Source organism: Leguminivora glycinivorella, chromosome 7 (genome assembly GCF_023078275.1).
Source record: "Leguminivora glycinivorella isolate SPB_JAAS2020 chromosome 7, LegGlyc_1.1, whole genome shotgun sequence".
Classification (NCBI taxonomy): domain Eukaryota; kingdom Metazoa; phylum Arthropoda; class Insecta; order Lepidoptera; family Tortricidae; genus Leguminivora; species Leguminivora glycinivorella.
In genome coordinates, this window is record NC_062977.1 from 10219028 (window position 1) to 10242198 (window position 23171).

The 23171-nt window shown below is 39.5% G+C and overlaps 2 protein-coding genes across 11 annotated transcripts in view; one reads left to right on the plus strand and one right to left on the minus strand.

The window, feature by feature from the left end:
* Nucleotides 1–14060, plus strand: part of LOC125228421 (speract receptor) — an 88977-nt gene extending 74917 nt beyond the window's left edge. Inside the window, exons 18-26 of the mRNA XM_048133001.1 lie at nt 7853–7987; nt 8241–8353; nt 8458–8609; nt 9319–9417; nt 10304–10448; nt 10841–10939; nt 11684–11951; nt 12277–12385; nt 13327–14060. Coding sequence (XP_047988958.1) covers nt 7853–7987; nt 8241–8353; nt 8458–8609; nt 9319–9417; nt 10304–10448; nt 10841–10939; nt 11684–11951; nt 12277–12385; nt 13327–13584 — 1378 coding nt within the window. The 3' untranslated portion in view covers nt 13585–14060. The remainder of the gene's footprint in view (nt 1–7852; nt 7988–8240; nt 8354–8457; nt 8610–9318; nt 9418–10303; nt 10449–10840; nt 10940–11683; nt 11952–12276; nt 12386–13326) is intronic.
* A 66-nt stretch (nt 14061–14126) lies between these two features.
* LOC125228419 (receptor-type guanylate cyclase Gyc76C-like) overlaps nt 14127–23171 on the minus strand; it is a 37429-nt gene continuing 28384 nt past the window's right edge. For 9 of the 10 annotated variants that reach the window (XM_048132999.1, XM_048132993.1, XM_048132996.1 and 6 more), the window contains 8 exons: nt 22340–22529; nt 20792–20932; nt 19106–19328; nt 18870–19014; nt 17201–17403; nt 16379–16517; nt 15614–15746; nt 14127–14792 (listed from right to left, as the gene is read on the minus strand). In XM_048132999.1, the coding sequence (XP_047988956.1) occupies nt 14276–14792; nt 15614–15746; nt 16379–16517; nt 17201–17403; nt 18870–19014; nt 19106–19328; nt 20792–20932; nt 22340–22529 (1691 nt within the window). In that variant the 3' untranslated portion in view covers nt 14127–14275. The remainder of the gene's footprint in view (nt 14793–15613; nt 15747–16378; nt 16518–17200; nt 17404–18869; nt 19015–19105; nt 19329–20791; nt 20933–22339; nt 22530–23171) is intronic. The other variant, XM_048133000.1, reaches the window with a different exon arrangement.

Here is a 23171-nt window from a genome sequence, read left to right on the forward strand (position 1 = left end):
GTGTTGTCATTTACAAAACTTTACTTCATTTTTCTCTACTTCATTATAGTAAAATTAATACAATAGATGTATTTAAATACAAAAGATTTTGTTAATTTAATTTTCTATTGCTTAAATCACATCAAACTATTCAAGTTGTGTAGATTTTGAACGGTATTTTGTAAATAGGGCCTAATACATGTCCCCTTACAAGTGCGGTCCGACCGTCTGTTAGATCCTTAAAGAATCTCACAATATATTTTTAATGTGGTCACACTTTTGTAAACCGATGCGCACACGCGATTTCCTACGCATTGACAAATTTACACGATAGTTTTCGTTCGATTTCATTAAATTATGAAAAAAAAAAAAATCAATTATATATTTCTAATAACTAGTCAAATATTTGAACATTATGATAGGCTAAATTTATGATATCAAATAATTGTTTTGTTGATTTAATGTTTGTGACTACTAAAAACACATTAGTGTGTTTACAATGAAAATACGCCCATGAGGACAATTGTAAAAAAAAAAACTGTTGAGGATGACAGTTCTTTACGAAACTCGAAGCGCGAGATTATTAAAAATTTTTAGAAAACCGATTTCACTGAAATTATAGTGTTATGTAGCTTCAAATAATTAGTGTAATTGATAGTGTAGGAGCATGTGTGATTTTTAGTGACGTCTTATTATCACACGTAGAGAAATGTGAGAGTTAACTACGTTTTGAAACGAAGAGCTCTGTTAGTGAAAACATAGTAATTTCAATTAGTTTTAGGCTATAATTAGTCAGTTAAAAAAGGTGTTAGTGCAACAGTGCATGACTTGAGTACATGGAAATAGAGTTAACAACAAATTGGACGCGACAAACATGAAGTGAACATTGAAATATTTCGTGCGACGTTAGAGTTGACGTATCCGACTTGTTTGATGTAAATGAACGGAGAGGCAAGAGTTTTTGAGCCTGGTCTCACACCTGCTCATAGGACCAACGTGTTACTGAAGATTTTCAATATGATTATGTTGTTATTGGTGCCATATTATGCCACACTACGCAGAAGAATGGAACAGAAAATGCCGATCAAGAAAAATACATATATGTAAGTGTTCAAAACCCCAGTTAATTTACCCTATTCTAGTTTTATTGAGCAAACAAGACGGAGTTTTATAGTCTGCAGTAATTTTTGAGTTAGAAAAATTAAAGTCACTTAGCGATCAGACGGTTAAAGTACCTAGATGGTCCTGCAACCTTAGTTGGCAAATATTTTTGGAAAATATTTTGACCTTGTGATTTTTATTTTATCTTTCCCTCTGTTTATTGGAACGTCTATAACTTAGCTTTAGTTTCAACCTAAGATAGATTCTTACCACAGCAGTGTTTCTGTCATTGAACATAGTGGATCAGCAAGGACAGTGGAGACATGCGGTGAAAACTTCAGTGTGTGTTTAAGTGCATGCTTAGTAACGCTAGTGAAATAACAAGTGTTTATGATATTCGATTTATGCAATATTTTATTTTTTGACCAATGATTGGACAAATAAGGACTAGCCAACTTTAGAGTTGAAGAAATATTCATTGGTTTCAAGTTACTTGCTGTGTTCAAAAATAAGTAACTGGATCTTTTGCGGTTATGCTGATTGTGATCAAGTGTGCAACGTGTCTTCGGAAGAGGTTTCATGGTGTCCTGGGTTATGACACCGACTGAGAAGAGAATAGTTTGGAAAATTTTGAAATATTACCAGGAGGCCAGCAGGATCTAATCATCATCATTAGCTACTCAAGAACTCATCATAGAACTAGCCAAGTATGAAAAGAAAAAAAAAGGAAGAGAGACACCTTAACCAAGTTCCTCAGCCCATTGTCGTGTTTGTTAACAATTTGCAAAGTTTGCTGCAGCTGCAAATGTAATGAAGAAGGAATAAATTGTCTGAGGTTACAAAACTTTCGGGGCATGTTATACAATATTGAAGACATAGAATAGGACAATACAAGTTTTAAGCTCGTTTCAAGAAAAAAATCATTATTTTGTTATATTATTATTCAATCAAATAAAAGTATTTTGAACCTACTTATGCCATCATTTTGTATTTTATCATAAGGCAATTAAAACCAAAATAAAATTTTGCAGATAGTTTGAAAAAAAAAAAAAGGAATATATTTTATCAAAACCACATCAAATTTGATGTTACATTATATTTTACAAAAAATATCAAAACCATATCAAAATTAAGGATACATCATATTTTGCGGGAAAAAATTGAAAATATGAAAACCACTTCAAAACTGCAATAATTTTTTTTGCAAAATTGTAATATGCGCTTATTATGAATATTACATGATGTGTAATGTAAATTTTATGTGTACATTGGTTACAAGTCAATGACCATTTAGTAAAAGTTTTCTTTCAGTGTGGCATACTTATGTGGTACATTATTATATTTCTTTCCTATCATCATCATCATTATCATTATTTTAAATGCGTCGTGAGTTCTTCAAAATTTTATTGAGATGCAGTGTTGTTATTATCAGGGTGGTAGAAGTCAAAATTTTGACTAAAATTAATTTTATTTCTATAGTGATCTGTGTGATAAAGGGCCTTATTGGCTAGCCCATCGTAAAGTTTCACTGTCATTTAGTAGTTTCATTCCTAGGATTATAAAGTGGTGTATGGTGGATGTAAATCTATAATACGGATTTTTTTTATTATCTAGATAAAGAAGTCGGTTCATTATGTGGACAACAATTTTTTTTAAATTTTTTTTGTATAGAGAATGTATTGAACATTATGGTTGGATTCTTTTAATATAATCATAATTGGACATATAGTATCTAGTCTACCTGGGGTAGACATTAGAAAATTCAGAGCGGTGGATAAACTATTTTTCATTTTAGTTATTACAGTTAGCAGTGATATTTATTATTTATTATTTATGCGTTATCATTTTTTTTACATTATATAGGGTGGTATACTGTACAATATCGGTAATCACCAGTGCAGATCCTCGTTTCTAAGCATAACTCGGTCAGTATTTTGTTCTACAAAGATCGGAGTAGGGAGGGCCACTATTTTGTTTAAGTGACTGTACTTACTTTTATAAATTTTTTGCATTTTATGCTATCAATTTTGCACTGAGGAATGTAATAATGAACAAAAGACAGGGAAATTGAAAACAGGGTAGAATCCTTACAGTGATTGACTGTGAAATAAAAGATGTTTACATAAAATGTAACATTTTGTCCGTACGAACATCTTATTTTTAGTATGTGCATCAAACAATTTTCACACATTGTCAAATTGTTTGCGGTTAGTAATTATTTTATAAAATTAAATATAGATGTATAAAATGAAACCTATCATAAATAAATTGAAATTTTCTTTGCCTTCGAGTCAGGGTAGAGTGGAGTAAAATGGGATACGTAAACTTTTGAAGTTATTGTGTAATTTTATTTCCATTTTTATTCGTTATTTTGATTACTTTTAAAAGCGTTGGCTTTCTGTTGAGATCGAGTGAAAGAGCGAATGAGGAAGTAAGAATGGTTACATTGTGTGTGTGTGTGTGAATAATTTAGAGATGATGAATGTTTATAGATGTAAGAATGTTTTGAATGGGATGAATGACTGAATGATGTGTGTCTTGAATTTTTTTTATAGAATGAGTGGATTGATATAGACAGACAGCGCTGGAAAGTGGTCAAAACTAGTTTGGTCGGAATTTGCGGGGAATAAACAGCGGGGGCTGAGGGAAACACATTAGCCATAAAAAGCTTATCGGTTAGGTTAAAATCCATTTGGATTCGACCCATTTCAAGGGTAGTTTTTCGTGGCTACTCACTCTACAAGGTAATAAGACCCATACTAAAACCACACACCTCATCTTGAATGGGATGTATTTGACAATCGACATATTTAAGGGCCGATATCGTCTAGTGAGAACGAGGCTCTTTTCAATAATTGTTTCCTTGTTATGTTTTCCAATATGTGGAGTTTAGTATCATCAAATCATTTCTTCATTTGATCATGATATGGTACCAAGTTGAGGTACATGCTTATGTCATTTAAGGTTTGTTTTATAAAAAAAAAAAAACACATCCAAACAAATCTTAAGTCAGTATATTTTATTCAAGTATGAGACATGCGCCAAAACATGTGGCTGGAGTGATTAGGTAGAGGAATTGGTTTGAGTTCCGACAATGGAGATTGAAGGCTCTGGACTTATAATGAGAGCTCTAAAGGTTTCTTCGTAATTGCGTGGGAAGTTATTGTGAACTCGTTGAAATTATTACGATAATTATTCCGGTCCAACAGTGTGGATGGAATGAATATTCGCCGCGACCGGGGAACGAGCTAGCAAGAACGGGTTAGTAGGACCTATCAGATTCACAACCTGGTATCCCTGGCGATGCGTGGACTCTGAGAAAGGGGTTATCATGGTTCATTGTCGAGATTCTAATGAGCTGATTTCAAAACTGAGTCGCTAGCAGTTGCATAGTATTGGAATACACACCACACGATTAGAAATGGGGGATATTTCCGACTGATCTAGAAATATTTTTCTTTTATTCTTTTATTCAGTTTTATTGCTTCTTTTGCTAGATCAGATTGCAATTTTTTACAAAACTACTTTGTAATTTGTAAAAAATAGTCAATCTTGGGGGCGAGTTGTAACAGAACAAGCGTCTATGACGAGGAAATGGACTTGTTATTACATATAAAACTTACGGCGAATCAACTTTTCCTTGACCAACTTTTTGGTGCATATTTCCTTTGGGATTTCATCGGATATTTTGATAAATAATACCTTTGAAGCTTTATCACATGTATAGTCACGTCTTCATTCATAAAATTCACTATTATTTGATGCAAAACAGGTTGGAAAACCGTATTTATCAACAAACTACGTTCACATGGACGGAATACTGACACTGACAGTTGTCAGCTGCGTAACGTTCCGATATTATGTCTTGGTTTCATTTACAAGTCAAAGAGGTAATAATCACTGATATTGATTATTATACTTTCTGAATATATCATTCAATGTAACAATTAGGAATAAATGTGATCTTTCATAGCGAAGTTACTTACTAAATTGATTTAAACAATCTTTCACAAAATAATATTTACGTAAAAGTATTTATCGATTTACTTAACGCTCCATTATTGGACTACATAGGTATCAATTCCAATAGCTCTGTCTCTTTCTAAAACAGCTGCAATCTGCACGTGTTAATAGGCAAACATCCGCGTGATGATCGTGAACTTTATTACGTAGGGCATATGACTTAGTAAACAAAGCATTTATGATCTTTTTCTTATGTGCGCGATTTAATAGCCGCCTAGTCGGAGATACGTCGGAGATAGGTCGGATGTCGGAGAAACGTCGGGGATAGGTCGGAGATAGGTCGGATGTCGGAGATACGTCGGGGATAGGTCGGAGATACGTCGGATGTCGGAGAAAGGTCGGAGATATGTCGGATATAGGTCGGAGATAGGTCGGGGATAGGTCGGATTTAAGTCGGAGATAGAATCTATAAAAGGGTCGGAGCGAGCCGACGCGCGTCATTCTTAAAATATCTACAAGACTAACAGTGTCTCTGGCTTTCGTGTGTTATACTGGTGAGTGAAGTTGTTCTGCTATTATTTCTCTGTTTGTTTTTACTTGGAAGTTATTCTGGGTGATTGTAAACTTTGAAATTGTGTCTCTGTTTGATTGTGCGGGGACAATATCGTCGTACAGTTGAATTTAGACCTGTGGTGGAATTGCTTTACTGTCAGTTGTGGGGTTATTTTAGTGTTCTATTTATAGTGTAGTGTTACATTTAAATTAATGTGTATAGTGAAGTTTTCTGTGCTTTGTTTCTTGAGTGCCGTCAAGCAATACAAAGACTGGGTCGATGTATGGCTGGTGCTTGGAGATAAGTCTGTGTTTGGTTTTGTAGGGAGTAATTCTTGCAAAACTAAGCTTAGATTATAGCACGTAAAGAAAACTTCACTCGTTTGTTTAGTTAGTCAGTAAAATTGAATTTAGTAATTTTCTAAGGGGTTATTTAGTGAAAGTTATAAGCCAGATCATTGTTTGTGACAGACTGTTGTCCGGCTAAGCGCTTTATACCTTGCGGCTGTTAAACATAAGGCGTTTAGGAGTCTTTTTGTTCCAAGTGGAGGGCTTGGGCGTCTTTATTTATTTACAAAAGGCGTACTTTCTCACCGGTCTCAAAGAGTCCAACTGTTAGATGGAAGTGAGGACTTTCACGATTGACGAAAGACATTAGGAGTAATCCTTGCTCACTGAAGTCGGCAGTATTTGAGGCTGGGGTCCTATATATATTTATATTTATTTACTCGGTGCTCTGGTCCATGCTGGTGTTGGTCGCTGGGGATTTCGGTTGTGATCGATCCACATCTAAGTAAAGTTGATCGCAGCTGGGTCTCTCATGTGGCTGGTACTGGTGTGTCCTAGAATACTGGATATATACACGGATAGGGCGATCTACTCTCTGCTACCCTAGCCCGCGGGCAAGAGCAGAGGGGGGGATAAGAACACAAGCCTATAGGTTGCCTATCTCAGCTTCGCTGGCTGAACTGTACAGCTTATGGTAGGGATACACTTGTGCATATTCTGAACATTAGATCTATGGTAAGTGATGGTCTGTGTTTCAGATATGCTAGAGTAGGGAAAACGATAGGACTAGGGTAAAGTCACACACTATTTCTATGAAAGTAGAGTTCTTTTATGATTGGTCTTGGAATATAATTGGTCAACGTGTATTGTGGAGAAATAATTTAACTACTACTATTTATATGGGTTAAATGGACTTTAAATGTGGTGTTTACTATCTTAAAATATGTGGTAAAACTGGTAATTTATAAAATCTCTTATTACTTAATTTATTTGAGTGAAATTAATAATTGTGGTAGCAATTTCTGATCTTTCGGTGTGGCTGCGGGACACTTAGTGTTGCTAACTAGTTTTTCAAGGTAAATTCTATCAAATTGGCTAGGGAAACAAACTGTCTTTGGAAAAAAAGGATTTGTTTGTTATAGGGCCCAGTGGCATGCGAGCGCCGTCCACTGATGGAAAGTCTAAAGCTTAGAAAAGTTTGACTTACTTATTTCTTATAAAAGTTAGCAACTGCTCGGTGTTTCGATAAAACATTAGAAAGATCGAGAAGTTATGGTCTATTAGCAGTATTGGGGAACGGGGGGTTTAGCTAGGGACAAGAAACAAAACAAAAAGGGGGTTAGTTTGTAGATAGATAGCCCTTCAGGCTTACTTGCTTAGGATCCTGATAAAGTGGTTTGATCAGGTCAGGGGTCCCATACCGAATCGCAAGCCCTTGCCCAAACCGGGACCACTAATAAGGCGTAGCGGATGATTACCAAAATATTTTTTAATATTTATTTCATGTATGTTTCACTCACTAACTTTTATACTAAAAATTTCTTCATCACGTCATTAATTTTCTCACATATAACTTTCTAGGCCTAAATCTGATAAAATACTCTTCTATAACACTATATTATTATGCTACAATAACCTTTATTCTTCTTTAAAATATAAATAAATAAAATTTTAAAAATTAGTCAAAAATACAGCTGATACTCATTAAAGGATCTAGGTTATCGCGGTTCTCATCGAAGGGTTCTACTTATTCACGCTAGACGATCACAAGGCCAAATTTATGGGGTATATTTAAAGGGGGGTTAGCTATACTGTTGATTAGTCGAGTAAGTAAGTAAATAAGTAAGGTGAGCGGAGTTTTAGTTACACCTTAAACACGTTGCAGAATGCGTACCTCTCAAGTTCTTTTTAGTACTTAAATAATATCTACGAATATGTTCATGCACTTTATGTTTTACATGTTTTCCAGACCACCAGTAGACGTATTGACGGCTCAGTTCGACTGCTCGCGCGAATGTTGCGTGGAATGCTGGGCCGAAGACCCTGCGATGCGACCCGACTTCAAAGCTATTAGGACCAAACTGAGACCCCTGCGGAAAGGGATGTAAGTGCTTCTGACAACCGGCGTCTTCTAATTTATTTCAAGCCTCTCTCACCATAACCATTGTCACGTGCCGACTAACCTTTCTCGTGGCAAACTCCTGCAGAGGAGCTGTGGAATCATAATCTATGTCATGCGCTAATAGAATGTCATAATCACAATGATTATACCACCATCAGGGATAGGGAGTAGGGAAAAATTTCTTCGGACACATGAAACAAAAGACGATCTGACTAATCTCCTTCACATTTTTCAGGAAACCAAATATATTCGACAACATGATTGCAATGATGGAAAAGTACGCAAACAATTTGGAAGTTTTAGTGGATGAGCGCACTGACCAGCTACAGGAAGAGAAAAAGAAAACAGGTGAGTTTGACATTCCGACAAGATTCACGATAGGCTTTACGCTTAAAGGGGTAATTGATACATATTTTCTACTCAATCGTATTACTTATGTGCGTGTATTTCAGAGGCTTTATTAGAAGAAATGCTGCCAGTGCCAGTTGCGGACCAGCTGAAGCGAGGGCGCCGCGTCATGCCGGAAAGCTACGACTCGGTGACGATCTATTTTAGCGACATTGTGGGGTTCACTGCCATGTCTGCTGAAAGCACGCCTTTACAAGTAAGTCTTCATAGGGAAATTTGACGACCGGTTTGGCCTAGTCGGTAGTGACCCTGCCTGCTACGCCGCGGTCCCGGGTTCGAATCCCGCTAAGGCCATTTATTTGTGTGATGAGCAGAGATATTTGTTCCTGAATCATGGATGTTTTCTATGTATATAAGTATTTGTATATTATATATATCGTTGTCTGAGTACCCATAACACAAGCCTTCTTGAGCTTACCGTGGGACTCAGTCAATCTGTGTAAGAATGTCCTATAATATTTATTTATTTAATATTTATTTATTTATTTATATTTTTATTTATTTAAATTCCGAGCAAATTCGTATGACGAGAATCGGGAATGTCCGGTCCCAACAAGCAAATAAACGGATATCAATGTTTTTTTTTTTTAATGGTAAACTGCTACCTACGGCTTTTAACACGTTTATTCCGACCGGTTCGATGCAAGTTCATCTGTTCGTAGGCACTTTTAGCAACAAATACAATCTTGCGATAACATCCATATATTATTAAATTAATTTACGAAGACTTATAAAACAGTTAGGTTACCTACTTACAGTACCTAAACCGGTTTTTTCTCGAGCGTTAGATAACATTTAAGTGAACTTTACTACTTCATTATTTATTTAGGTCATATAAACGCCTAATTGTTTTGTATTTATTTCTTTTCCAACTATGTATATTATTACCAACTATATTTTTCCAGGTGGTAGACTTCCTGAACGACCTATACACATGTTTTGATTCAATCCTAGAAAACTTCGATGTATACAAAGTTGAAACTATCGGCGACGCTTATATGGTTGTAAGTACCTATTTTCAAATATTTTTTCCCCTCACTAGCTCGGAAACACGTGTTTTGTCCTTTAATACCAGCGGGTAAAAACGCATTTTATCCACTAGTGGGTAAAGTAATTTGACCTTGAATAAAGTCAAACTAACTGCTTTAAAATTGATAAAAATAGGTAAATCTAGTAATAAAGATGATTTACCACCTGTGGAACTACTGGAAGCAGTGATAAACGCATTTTTTGCGTTGTAGTTTCCTCGCTATAGTGAGGGGAAAAGTTTTGTGTTACACTCGGGTGCAAATGTATTTTACTTCTCGTGTGTTAAAAAACTCGCAAGTTCAGGATTCTATTCTCGGACCACTCGCTTCGCTCGTGGTTCAACTATAGATTCCTTTCACTTGCTCGTTTTTCAATTCCACACTCGGCGTTAAAATACAACTTTGCCCCCTTGTATAACAAATAACTATTATTACTTACTAGCTTTTGCCCGCGGCTTCACTCTCGTTAAATTTGAAAATTGCGGAATGCTCTATATAAAATTCCACCCCCAATTAGGGAAGTGGGGCGTTAGAAAGAGACAAAAATTTGCCTTATATTTAGCTTATGTCCCTCTCCATCCCTTCAACTATCTCCACCTATCAAAAAATCACGTCGATTCGACGCTCCGTTTTGCCGGGAAAGACGGACAAACAAACAGACACACACACACTTTCCTATTTATAATATTAGTATAGATTAACGAATTACGGTCATGCATAAATCTGAATTTGAAAATTAGAATCAAAGCAATTGTTTTTGTGATTAAATATATCTGTACGGATGGCATTAGAGAAACAACAGCTTCGATGAATATACCTACATATATCTACCTACAATCATATCTATGTTTTGGTTCACCAGGTATCTGGTCTTCCCATACGTAATGGAATCATGCACGCGGGAGAGGTGGCTTCAATGGCATTGGCTCTCCTGTCGGCTACACGATCATTCAGAGTACGGCATAGGCCTGATCAAAGGCTTTTGCTACGAGTTGGAATACATTCCGGTAAGTTTTAACCGTTTCGTTACGTATCAGTGGCCCATTTCAGGAAGCTACAAATTACAAATAGAAGTCACCACAGGACAAGTTGGAAAGGGACTTCCGCTTGTAATTTTGTGCTAGTACCTAGCAGTTGTAGGTAGGTCAATTGTATGCGTAGCCGAATGCACAAAAGCTCACGAATCGCTCACGATAATATCTCTTTCGTAGCTATCTATCTCTATCGCTCTTGCGTATTGGCCTGACAGAGCCAGACTACATTTCTGCGGCGTTTCGTTTCGCAGAAATTTCATTCGACTACGGGGCTTGGTCTTCTCATACGTAAATAAATAATACACGATTGCCAATCGGGTATTCGATCCTTTTATAAGTCTAAATATTTATTTATATCTCCTCAGGTCCCGTTTGTGCTGGTGTAGTGGGACTAAAAATGCCCAGATACTGTTTATTCGGAGACACCGTGAACACGGCGAGTCGTTTCGAATCAACTGGAGCACGTACGTATCAACTAATTACCGCTGCTAAATTGGTCCTTCCAACCGGATGTTTTCATTAGTCATTCGATCACCTGTGTGTGGCCTTACCACAAGTTTGACACTGACATATATAGGTATATATCTTCTTATCTGTGCAGGATCTTTCAATCCCGGTGACGCCATTTACAGTCTGACCAAAAAGAGTAGAAAAAGTGGCAACATCGTAATGTCGTTCGGTTCTCTCACACATATTGATTTGAAAGAGAGGACACTACAATGTTACTTTTTAATTTCTAGTCTTTTTGGTCAGACTGTATGTGTGCATTGGCATAAGTCTCGTTCAGTTTAAAAGTACAATACAATACAATACAAATATTCTTTATTGTTCACCAATATAACAAGTCATCACATAACTTTAATTAACTATGGTAGACAACAGGCGGTCTTATCGCTAAAGAGCGATCTCTTCCAGACAACCTTTGGGTAGTGGAGACAAGACACAAAAAACAACTGATCCTGAAGTACCTATGTAGATCAGATCAATCTATCTAAGTACGTAACATAATTATGAAATCGTTGCCAAAGATTTATTTATGTAGGTACCAGTACCCAGGAGTTTAGTGAAATGTTCCATTTGGTCGGTTAAATTACCATAAGGATGATATCTGCTTATATTTTTATATGAACGGTCAAAACGTCCTTTAGGGCAGGCAACAAAGTCTGACGTTTTGCAGTATTTATAGAATGAGAAAATTTATGTTTCAGCTCTCAAAATCCACTGTAGCGCTGCATGTAAAGTGCTCCTAGACAAACTAGGAGGCTACATACTAGAAGAGCGAGGAGTAGTGGCTATGAAAGGCAAGCGCGACCAAGTGACATACTGGCTGAAGGGGGAGGAGTGCGGGACGGCGGCGGCGCGGGCGCACCGGCGCGCGCAGGCGGACGGCGCGCCGCAGCTGCCGGCCGAGCGGCGCGGCCAGCGCAGCTCGCTCAAGAACAAGTGCTGGAAGAACCAAGTGGGCGTCTTGCACAGGTTCGAACTGATAGTCTAAATATGTATAACTTATTAACCTAAAGTTTAGCTAGTCTTCCGGCGCCATTGCGGAAAATTGTAGGTAGATATCTACTTCGGTGTTTCTGGGATCTCGTCCTAAGCAAGGAGACGAAAACTGAAAGTTTTAGTGGATAAAGCTCGGATTTAATCAGCCTAGTATTTAGGTTCACATTCGTCAACTTACCGAATCGTGGTTATGTTTTTCTCCAACCCATTTCAAGGTCACACATATAGTGCGCGCGCAGCGCTTCATGTTGAACCTTGTCTTAATCCACGAAGGTTGATATCTCTATTATCTTTACAGGTGTTGCAGTTTAGAATCTCCAAAGAAATTGCGTTTTGCTTCAGGCAATTTACTAGAATCACATACTGATAGTGTCCTACACCATCGGAGTGATGAATATTTAATGGAGGTAAGGATATCCATTACTGTTAGAACTTACTAACAATATCCCTTAAGGCTGCTTTCAAAAAATTGCGTTTTGCTTCAAATTTACTAGTCAAAAGAATGTAAAATTGATAGTTTTAGTCGGTGAAATACTACACTTCCCGTTATCCAATAGATTTATTTAATTCAAGTTCCAGTTAGAGCATCTTATTATCTTGATTTTTATAAGACTGGATTTTTGAAAACTAACTCACTAAATTAATTATGAATTTTTCTCTAATGCACGTTTGAAAAACGCACGTATAGAGCTGAATCAGTCGATCTTATTTGTAAAATTTGGACAATTTTGAATATTAAAACGGGTAAATTTATAATTCGTATATCCTGTACCACAATCATTTCAGACTAGATTTTTATTTTAAGTTTTTGAAAAAGAGTAAACTAGCCTAAGGCGAATTCAATTTTTTTCAGAAATTACCTAAAATTAAGTGACAATTTCTTTGTAAATCTACATCACATCGAAGTAAGTTTTGTACTAAATTAATCTGCAACGTTTACTTAAATTGCTGTTATGCCTTAGTGATTATAAATTGCTATTATTGATTTTTGCCAATTTTTTGAAAACGAGCCTTCACCTGTACAATTATTACCACTTTTGGACATTTTCTCATATTTTGTTAGACCAAGTAGAAAAAGTCCTATAATGTGATATATATTTATAAACTACTCGCAAAGCCCTTTAATTTGATACCACACACGGTATGATCGAGCGCTCGGTTGCGATTTCACTATTTTTAACACGAAAGCCCTCTTAACACAAACATTTGTATTTTGCGGGTTTAGCACGATTTGCAGCAGTTTGACAATTAAAGTCATTTTAACGTAATGTACGCGGAGCAGAAGGTTTAAATTTCTTTGACTTCTTTTACTATTTAGGATTTTGAGATGATTGTTTCTTGTTTTCAGGTAATAGGCGACGGTCGCTTAGCAACCGCGCAGCGCGGGGATCTCTTAGAAGCGCCCAGCCTCCGGCACGAGCAGACCAGCGTGTCCTGTCCCATCATCGAGCACATGGAGACGCCAGCGCCGCCTATCCCAGCCAACTCTTGCGCAACTTTACCACACGAGAACAAACGAACCAAACCCTGCGATATAAAACTCGTGGTGAACGGGTGCTCGTACAGCGAGAACGAGGCAGGCATACCGCTGCTCGCGGACGCGTGACTTACTACTTGTACTTATTAATTCCTCGCACTAGTCATGGGCGATGCCCTGGGCCTATAGCATAGGATGTTACGAGGCTTTTCTGAATAGCTCTCTATTTGTTTTATGAGAGAAATGTGAGTGTAGCGAAATGTGTATGTTGCTAGGCTGGAATAGTGAATGTTATCTGTATGGAATGAAGATTTAATGTTTTTGACTGGATTATGTTGTGATCAGATTTATAAAATGTGCCAAACTTATCTGTTTGGATGTTTATATAGGAAATTGATGTTAATATAATTACTAAAGTATGACGAAAGAGTCGGCCCCGTAAGTTAGCGAAAACCAGGCAAAGCCGGGATAGAATAGGTTATACGTAAGCTCAGTGTACGGACGATATTTAGAGCGTCAATGTGATCTGTGTCAGTATTAAGTTATTAAGAGACCACGTTCAATAGAAATTATTTAATAACATTAAACTCTTATTTCACATTTCACGGTAACATCGTTTTACTTAGACATATTATTTACAACAGTCGATACGGCTAATATACATCTAGGAAACCTATAAATATTAAAGCCTAGAAGTCGAGTCCGTCGGGGCCAGGTCCCGACACTCGTCCTCTCGGCTTCAGTGCGGACAGTGCGGACAGCGCGGACAGCGCGGACAGCGCGGACAGCGCGGACAGCGCGGACAGCGCGGACAGCGCGGTCAGACGGCGGACTCGGAGTCGAGCAGCGGCGGGCCGGGCGCGCGGCGCAGCGAGGGCGTGGAGGAGCGCGCGGCGAAGATGCCGAGCAGCCACGAGCGCAGCGCCAGCCGCGGCAGCTTGCGCGCCTCCGCCGCATCCGCCACGTTCTCCAGCGACCGCCACTTCTTGTAGAACTCGATGTAGCTCGAGTCCTGCACCTTCCGCTTGGCGGGCGGCTTGTTGTAGAGGCTGCACTTGCGCAGCAGCGGCGAGTCCTCCTCCTGGCGCGGGTCGGCGAGGATGCCGATGACGGTGCCGTTGAAGACGGGGTCGCCGGGCCGCGTGAGCGTGGCCACGGGCTCGGGCTCGGCGTCGAGCGAGCGCGTGGTGTGCTGGCGGCGCAGGCGCGGCGAGCGCCGCCGCTCGGGCAGCACGTCCAGCGACGCGGCGTAGCGCAGCGCCCGCCCGGGCGACGGCGACCGCTCGCCTCGCTCTCGGTCGCCCGCCGTCGACGACGCGATCGAACTTAGCGCATTCCTGTAATTCAAATCCAAACCGTTTCAATGCTGAGCTTCTTACATTGTATATAAAACGTTCCATGTTCAGTCAAGTGTAAAAATATGGGTGTACACATCTTACTCAAAAATATGTCCTATAGCATCTTAGTCCGGTGTAATAAGAGCGTAGTACCATATTTATGAGACGATTATTTCGATACGTAATTTTACACTTGACTGTGCATTTGATATACTGAAAAGTATTTCTAGATGTAGTAAAAGACAAGATGCTCACTAATTTTAATGTTTTACACGTAATAATCACGACGATTACACTTTAATATTAATTTACCGCTGTCACCATGTAGTAAAAAACAAGATACTCGATCAAACACTGATCTATTCAGGTACCCACATATGAGAATATCAAAGACTAAGAACTACCTACATATCGTCACCACTACTTTTGAAAAAACTTGTATCTTCGTCTGTCAATGAAAAGAAAATTGTAGTAAATATGTATGGAATGCATATAGACTTACTGCGTTTTAACTTTGAGGACAGCGTGAGATACGAGATTTTTTCAAAGTAGTGACGATATATGTTATAATAAATCTACAACACTAGACTGAAAAGTAACATGGAACTGCACTTATCTTAAGACAATAACTTGATGTTTAAACCCCCTTCAAAATTAAAACATAGTAACCCAAACCTTTTCACGCTTTAATGAAGGGCAACAACAACGAATTAAAATTAATTCCGTTATGAGCCACATTTCCGACAACAGTCACATTACAATACTAAAATCGGCTCAATAGAAAGAATTCGTATGTTCTTATTAGATAAAATGGTAGTCACCTGGCCTTGGCGAGCATGTCCTTGGCGCGGCGCTGCGGCGGCGGCGTGGCGGGCGCGGGCAGCGAGCAGCGCGAGCCGCGCGCGCCCGACGCCGCGCGCTGCCGCACCTCGCTGCCGCCGCCGCTGCCGCCACCTGCGCCACCACAGATTACCACACTACACAACTTAATACTTTACAACCCGCGACGAGGTCGGATTCACTACCAGGGGCCTGTTGCATAACAATTTACAACTCATATTACAAGCGGTAGTCCCCATCCGATTCCTTTTATAAGAGAGTTCCCCTTGTAGAACAAGTTGTAAATTGTTATGCCCTGGGGCCTCCCAGGGCGCGTGGTCTAAACAGTGTTCTTCTTCCTATCGTTATCTCGGTATTTTGCCACGGCTCATAAAAGACTGAGGTTAGTTTTAAAAAAAACTCCTAGAATTTGGCATAAACACTAGTTTTACGAAAGCGTCTGCCGTCTAACCTTCCAACCCGGCGGGCAAACTAGGTCTTATTAGGTTCGGTTCTGTTATCTGTTATCTCACACCTTGTTTTGGGTTTCCTATCCCCGGCGCCCTGGCAAATATCACATTAAAGTTCAGAAGAACTTATTGGTGGCAAGCTTTACATCTATAACCTCCAGGATTTAAAGGCTGCACGCATTTACCGTTAGGCCGCAGGCGCTCTCACGACATTAAAAATCTATAATGTTTTACAGCAATCGTTGTACAATCTTAATGGCATGACACTGAATATTTTATAAGTACACTGGGTTATACCTGATAGTGAAGGATGCCGCGAGTCCGCGAGCCGCGGGCTCCGCCTTGGCCGACAGAACAGTGGCCGCAGATCGTCGCCTTCCACGAATCGCTTCTGAATCGCTTTCTCCGTCGTACCCACCAACCAGTACGTTTGAATCTAAAACAAAATGTCATAATTTAGTACTAAAATGTTGGAGAAAAGATTGTTCAGAGCCTAGCCATGATACCTTCTGTTTGCGTGAATGAAACGCGAAGATCTCTTTGTCGCATGGAAGACTGACACAAAAATTGTCGTATCCGTCGCAACTTAGCCTGCACAACTAGCCAGAGCTAGGTAAGGCCCTCAGTTATATGTATGTATACCAGTGTTGGGAGAGTTGTGCATCCGGAGCGGCTTGCTACTGTTACAAATAGTGAATACTCTATTCTTCTTGGGTCCACGATGTGGCTGCCGATCACTACACACACGGTAACGAGGATCAGATATTTTTAAATTAAAGGAAAAATTCACACCTCCGACAGGACTAGAACTTGCGACTTTCTGAGAGCGGTCCTAAAAATATGTAGTATCGCTTATCGCTCACAGACGTTTCTGCATGATAAAAAAATAAGTTTAGGATTGTTACAAGTAATGTGGAACCCTACCTCCCCTACCCTTGATAGCAACGGCGCTTCGAGGCTCAATAATGCAGCCCCCGATTTTATCGAGGGCTAGCTTGCTGCTTGGCGAGATGTGGATGCGTAGTGGTTCGTCTGTTGACTCCATACGCGACGCTGTGTACGTCGTGTCGTCGAATAGGCAGTTCCGGGGAATTATAACAAATAGTTAGTGTATCTTACCTCCCCCTTCCCCTTGATAGCGACAGCCCCGCGCGGCTCCACGATGTAGCCCCCGATTTTATCGAGAGCTAACTTGCAGCTCGGCGAGATGTGGATGCGAAGTGGCTCGCCTGTTGACTCCATACGCGACGCTGTATTCACTGTGTCCCCGAAGAGACAGTACCGGGGCATTGTTAGACCCACTACTCCTGCTACTACCGCCCCTGTTAGACAAGAACTCAGTCATCTAACTATGTAGGGAAAGCGCTTGAAACACATTAAAGTAAATATTTATTTCAACGCATCCGGATAGACTCTAACTTGCAACTTTTTGAAACAGCGATGCTCAGTCAGAAACGTGTAGCTTGATCGTTAAAACCAGAGGCGGCTTGTGGCTGTAATATGTGGGTGTTCACTCAAACTCTCATTGTGAGCACCAAGATCTTACATGTATGTAGATACCTAGTATGACGGTACTCCTGTGTGGATTTTCGATATGCTGAATCTAAGGCCTTGCATATTTCCTTACGACCGATCATTCAAACGGGTTTCAGTCCATGCACACTCACCACCTCCGTCGTCCGCGCCACTTCCAAATAAAAGAAATGGAAAAACAGTTTGTCACTTTTGTCACACTCACAATAACCACTGGGCTTTTAATTCTAATCGTGTTGCTAAAGTTTTTTCACACACTTTTATAAATGTCACATTGCATCCATCCATACTCACACACTGAAATTATTTTACACTTGCAATTAAAACAATTTAATTATGCGGTTTCAAATTAAGTCTAAATCGTATTCCCGCGGGTGCCTAAAACTTGTTTACTTAAGTAACAAAATAGCGCGCGAAATAAGTACGAGGATGACAGCGGCGCGCATCGCGCCTGCGCTGTGCAACGTGGCGGCAATCAAGGACAAACGCACAGACCTATATCGAGAGAGAAGGAAAAAGCTCGGCGGTTGACAAGACCAACCGTGTAACATTTTGCATGAACACTTGACGTCACGAATATGAGTTGACTCGAACAGTTTGAATAGCTAATTTTTACATCGCTCGTAATCTAAGAACAAATGAAATTATTTTCATTACACGCATTGTTATGACACTTATTTCTTTTTTATATACATATCGCTCGCTTTGAACGCACGCCAAGTCGAGGTTGTCAAATTAAAGCCGCAATGAACAAAAGACTGTCGTTTGCGGCGAGGAAAGTCGTTGAGTCTTCTTTTTGCCACGCGAATGATACTTTTGCCTTCTATTTTGATATAGTTGTGGTCGGTGCGGCGCTCCCGATTTACCTAATATTTCATAGATAATCGTCTGTCTCACGCGTGGAGCTGTGTCTAAGCTTCTCTTTCGCTCTTACTGAATTTTCTATTGATGAATGCATTGAATCTTTTTCCATAGGAGCGCAATTGAAAGCGCTCCGTTGAGCGCGGTGCGTATGAAATTGTATTGTTTAATTGGGCTTAACTTTTTTGCGATACTTTTTTAAAATAGTAGTACATTAATTAGAGGTATCATAACTGATGTATTACTATAATTTACTTGTGATTATTTCTGGGAGTGCACCGCACAAGCGCACTCTAGGGCGAGCCGCTACTGGTTAAAACCATTTGGGACATATCCTTATCGTGCGTATCGATATTTTAGAAAAAAAATGTAACAAAAATTAAATCCCAAATACCTGTATGTATTCCTATTCTAAGTTTAAGAGTTTCATTTGGTCTGTGAGAAATTTTGTGACTTTTCACGGCGTTCAACAATTCCAACGCCATCGACGCTATTTCACCCACATGCTTATCGTTATTTCTGATTGGTAAACCCGATACCTGAAACAAGTTTTTAAAGCATTTTCAACTTATTTACGAATACATTAATAAACTTTGTACAACTTTGATACAGGAATTACAGAACACGTACCACCATGTAAGCGTCGCCTATAGTTTCAACTTTATAGACGTCGTAGCCTCTAATGATTCTGTCGAACACGGTGTACAGGTCGTTAAGGAAGTTGACGACCTGCAGCGGCGTGCTCTCCGCGGACATGGCGGTGAAGCCCACGATATCACTGAAGTAGATCGTCACCGAGTCGAAAGACTCCGGCTCCACCCCCTCACCCGTCGTCAGACGACGCGCAACGGACCTGCAACAAATACCCACATATATCACACTCTACTCCCGTTCATTAAAACAAAACTATATCGCAAATCGATGTTCAATCGCAAAATGTCAAGCCAATCCGTGAATAAATCCGTGCGAACAACCTACAAAAAGTGAGTTGCGATGTTAGCGTCAATCGATACTTACTACATTAGTGTCAGAATCTACATTCACTCGACTATAACTATGCCAATAGGCGATCTTAAAAACTTACTGCTAGACTAAATACCATGCCAATTTACGGAGCTATTTTTAATACTAATTTAACCTAAGTCCTGTTCAGAGAGAAGAAAAACGCCATCACCGAACACGACGCTCGAAAACCGCCACAAAACCCAAGCAAGCTCTACTTCTACTCAAAATGTGTTAGAACAAGCGCGACCGCCCGCCGAGGCGCGGCGGCTGCCAACCGACCAACTACCAGTAGGGAGTTAATTACCTCAAGACATTTTCACGACATTTCTATAATGGATTCAACCTCCACATCTGGAAAAGAACACAAGTACAACAAAGTGAATACATTTACAATTTTTATACAATAATGTACCACGGTTTACATCAAGTCCATGTCTTGGGAAGAAAGCTTTAGCTGTGTATTTGTATCTGGTCCTGTGGGGTACTAATAAAGGTGTTTTGCCGAGGTCTACATCACAATGTTTAAGCCATTGGTATCGAAACCACTTGAGCTCAAGTAATTAAGGAACCAAACCACTTTTGTATAATTTAAATATACCACAGATAACAAACTGAAATATTAATATTCCATGAAAGGTGACGTCATTATTCCTATATTATACATTTTATATGAATTGCCAATCACAAACTATTATAAGGAAAATACAACAAGTCAGACAGACAGTATCTGATTTTTTCCAATTTCCAATACCTATACATATCTTCTTATCAGGAGGTGATATATCGTAAGCAACTGCAGTCGTCATCCTATTAATTCAACCTTCAATTACACTTAGATACTCTGTTATAAAAAGTCGCTTCACCAAAGAAATTACATTAAATCTAATCGCATACATAATTGATCATGATAACTACTCAAATGTGAAGTAAAGTAAATGTTGATGTATGAATCCAAATATCAGGAAACTGGACAAAATGTAAACCAGTGTGCACACTAAAGCAGCCGCCAATCGTCAGAGTTTCACACCCCTGCTTCATCTTGTTGTATTTGCGTTTCTTCACTTTCTTGTTCACAGCAATTTATTAGTAACTCGTAATGATGGCTTATATCTAACCAGGTAGTAGTTTACATGCACACATTAAATTAACACAATTAGTGAAGCTGGGTTAACATAGTATGGAAGTTGACATTAGAACTTGATGTCGTGGACATTACTGTTTGGTATAACGTAAGGGATAAAAGAAAATGTATCCATGTTGTACCTACCCAATAAATAATAAGGTATAAATGTAAGGTATTGCGATACATACTTTGGTAGCATTCTATGTAATAAATCTTCCGTCTTCTGCTTCTCTTCAAACAATAGCCTCGTTCTCTCATTGACTAGTTCTTCTAAATTATTAGCGTACTTCTCCATCATGTCCATCATTTGGTCCATTATATTCCTAGACCTGAGAAAAGAATATCAAAATATTATTGTCTAAAAAACTTAGGACGTGAAATTTGACTTCACGTTAATGATTTTTTAAGAGCTTAATTTTTATGAAGTTTACATGTTGGTGCCGTGACCAGGATATCCTAAATTTTTTTTTTGTTAGCCTATTTGAGTGTCCCACTGCTGGGCAAAGGCCTCTCCCCTGGCTCTCCATGACTCCCTGTTCTGTTTCCTCCGGCCAGTTCTTCAGAAAGGCGTCAAGATCGTTTCGCCATCTTTGCCTGGGCCTGCCCGGCCCGAGGGCCGGATGAAGCGAGCATCTTCGTCGGCATCCACTTGGTGGCTATGTTAGCCCGCCTATCCGGATGCATGCGATAGACGTGGCCGGCCCAGTCCCATTTAAGCCTGGCGGTTTTTTTGCCAACATCAGCAATGCGAGTTTTGGAGCGCAGCGTAGTGTTTCGGACTCGATCGGTCCTTTTGACACCTAGAATGCTGCGCTCCATAGCGCGTTGGCAAACCTTCAGTTTGGACTTCTGAATCTCTGTGAGTGACCATGTTTGGGCGCCGTAGGTTAGGACAGGCAGAATACACATGTCGACGAGTTTTCGCTTGAGTGACAGTGGAAGGTTTCCCTTCATAAGCTCCTTCATGGACCAGTAGCTCTTCCGAGCGTTATCGACACGGCGTTCGACTTCTTTGTCTTGCCTGTTGCTGAAAGAGACTAGCTGGCCCAAGTAAATATACTCGTCGACATATTGTATATTCTGCCCATCTACCTCGACCCTACGTTTCTTGCTGTTGGTCATCACTTGTGTTTTTGCACGATTCATTCGAAGTCCAACCTGAAAGCTTGCGTTGCTCAGATCTTGGAGCATTTCTTGCAGTTCGGATTCCGAGGAGGCAAAGAGGACAATGTCGTCGGCGAAGCGAAGGTTTGATAACCTCTTGTCTCCGACGACTATTCCTCTATTCTCCCAGGAAACCGCCAGGCTTTTAAAAACTTCTTCAAGGGTGCTGTGAATAATTTTGGAGATAGCGGATCACCCTGTTTGACACCTCGCTGTATAGGAAACGACGGGCCGGAGTACTGAAGTTTTATGTCTGCTGTACTATTCCTGTATATGTTTTGAATTAAGCTAATGTATCTGGGGTGGATATTTTGGTTTTGAAGTGCGGTTACTATGGCGGAATGTGTGTTAGTATCCTAAATTAGCGAAGGGAAATCGTTGCACAGAAATATGTAGAAATTGACCTTCAGATCAATTAGTCAAGTTAATTAAACTTGTGAAATATTTCAAGTATACTGTCAAAAAGATATTGCCATCAAAGATATTTTCAAAAACAAATTCTAGAGTAATCAGTTATACGGCCTCTGACGTGATCTTCACACAAATAAATTGAATTCGCCAGGTCGACGTACTTGCCAGACTTCATCTTCTTGAGTCGGTTCCGCAAGGTGACGAAGTCTGGCCTAGCGGCCGGCTCCTCGGCCCAGCAGTCCTGCATGGTCTGCAGAACGTAGTCCTCGGCCACGCCCACCAGCGCGCTCGTGTCGGGCCGGAATACTTCTTCACCTTCAGCTCGGCCTCGTTTCACGCGCTCAACTATTTCTGTATGGAATAATGAATTATTGCCACAATTTGTACATTATACCTATTTTAGATTTATTCGCATTAACAGCTGATGGCGTTGTATGAGAGCATTTTAAGAATTTGGGTCCCCCCAATTAGCAAAAATTGTTAATAAAAATTAACTCGCTGTCAGTTTTGTGACGACAATTTCCTGCTGAGCCGCGGTCTTGGTTTTGAATCCCGGAAAGGGCATCTATTTGTGTGATGAGCACAGATATTTGTTCCTGAGTCATGGATGTTTTCTATGTATATAAGTATGTATTTATCTATTTAAGTATGTATATCGTCGCTTAGCACCCATAGTACAAGCTTTGCTTAGTTTGGGGTTAAGTTGATTTGTGTAAGATGTCCCCAATATTTATTTATTTATTTTATTTTATTAAGCATAAAATCTTTCTAAAAATTTACTTTTTTCACATTCTGAATGTAGATTATCGCTTAAAGTTTATGTAATTAACACAAAAACAATATTTTTATTGAAATTTCATGTTTAATTATCGTCACAAAACTGACAGTGAGTTAAGAGGGCTTTCGTGTGAAAAACATTGAAATCGCAACGGAGCGCTTGATCATACCGTGTGTGGTATCAAATTAAAGGGCTTTGCGAATAGTTTACAAATA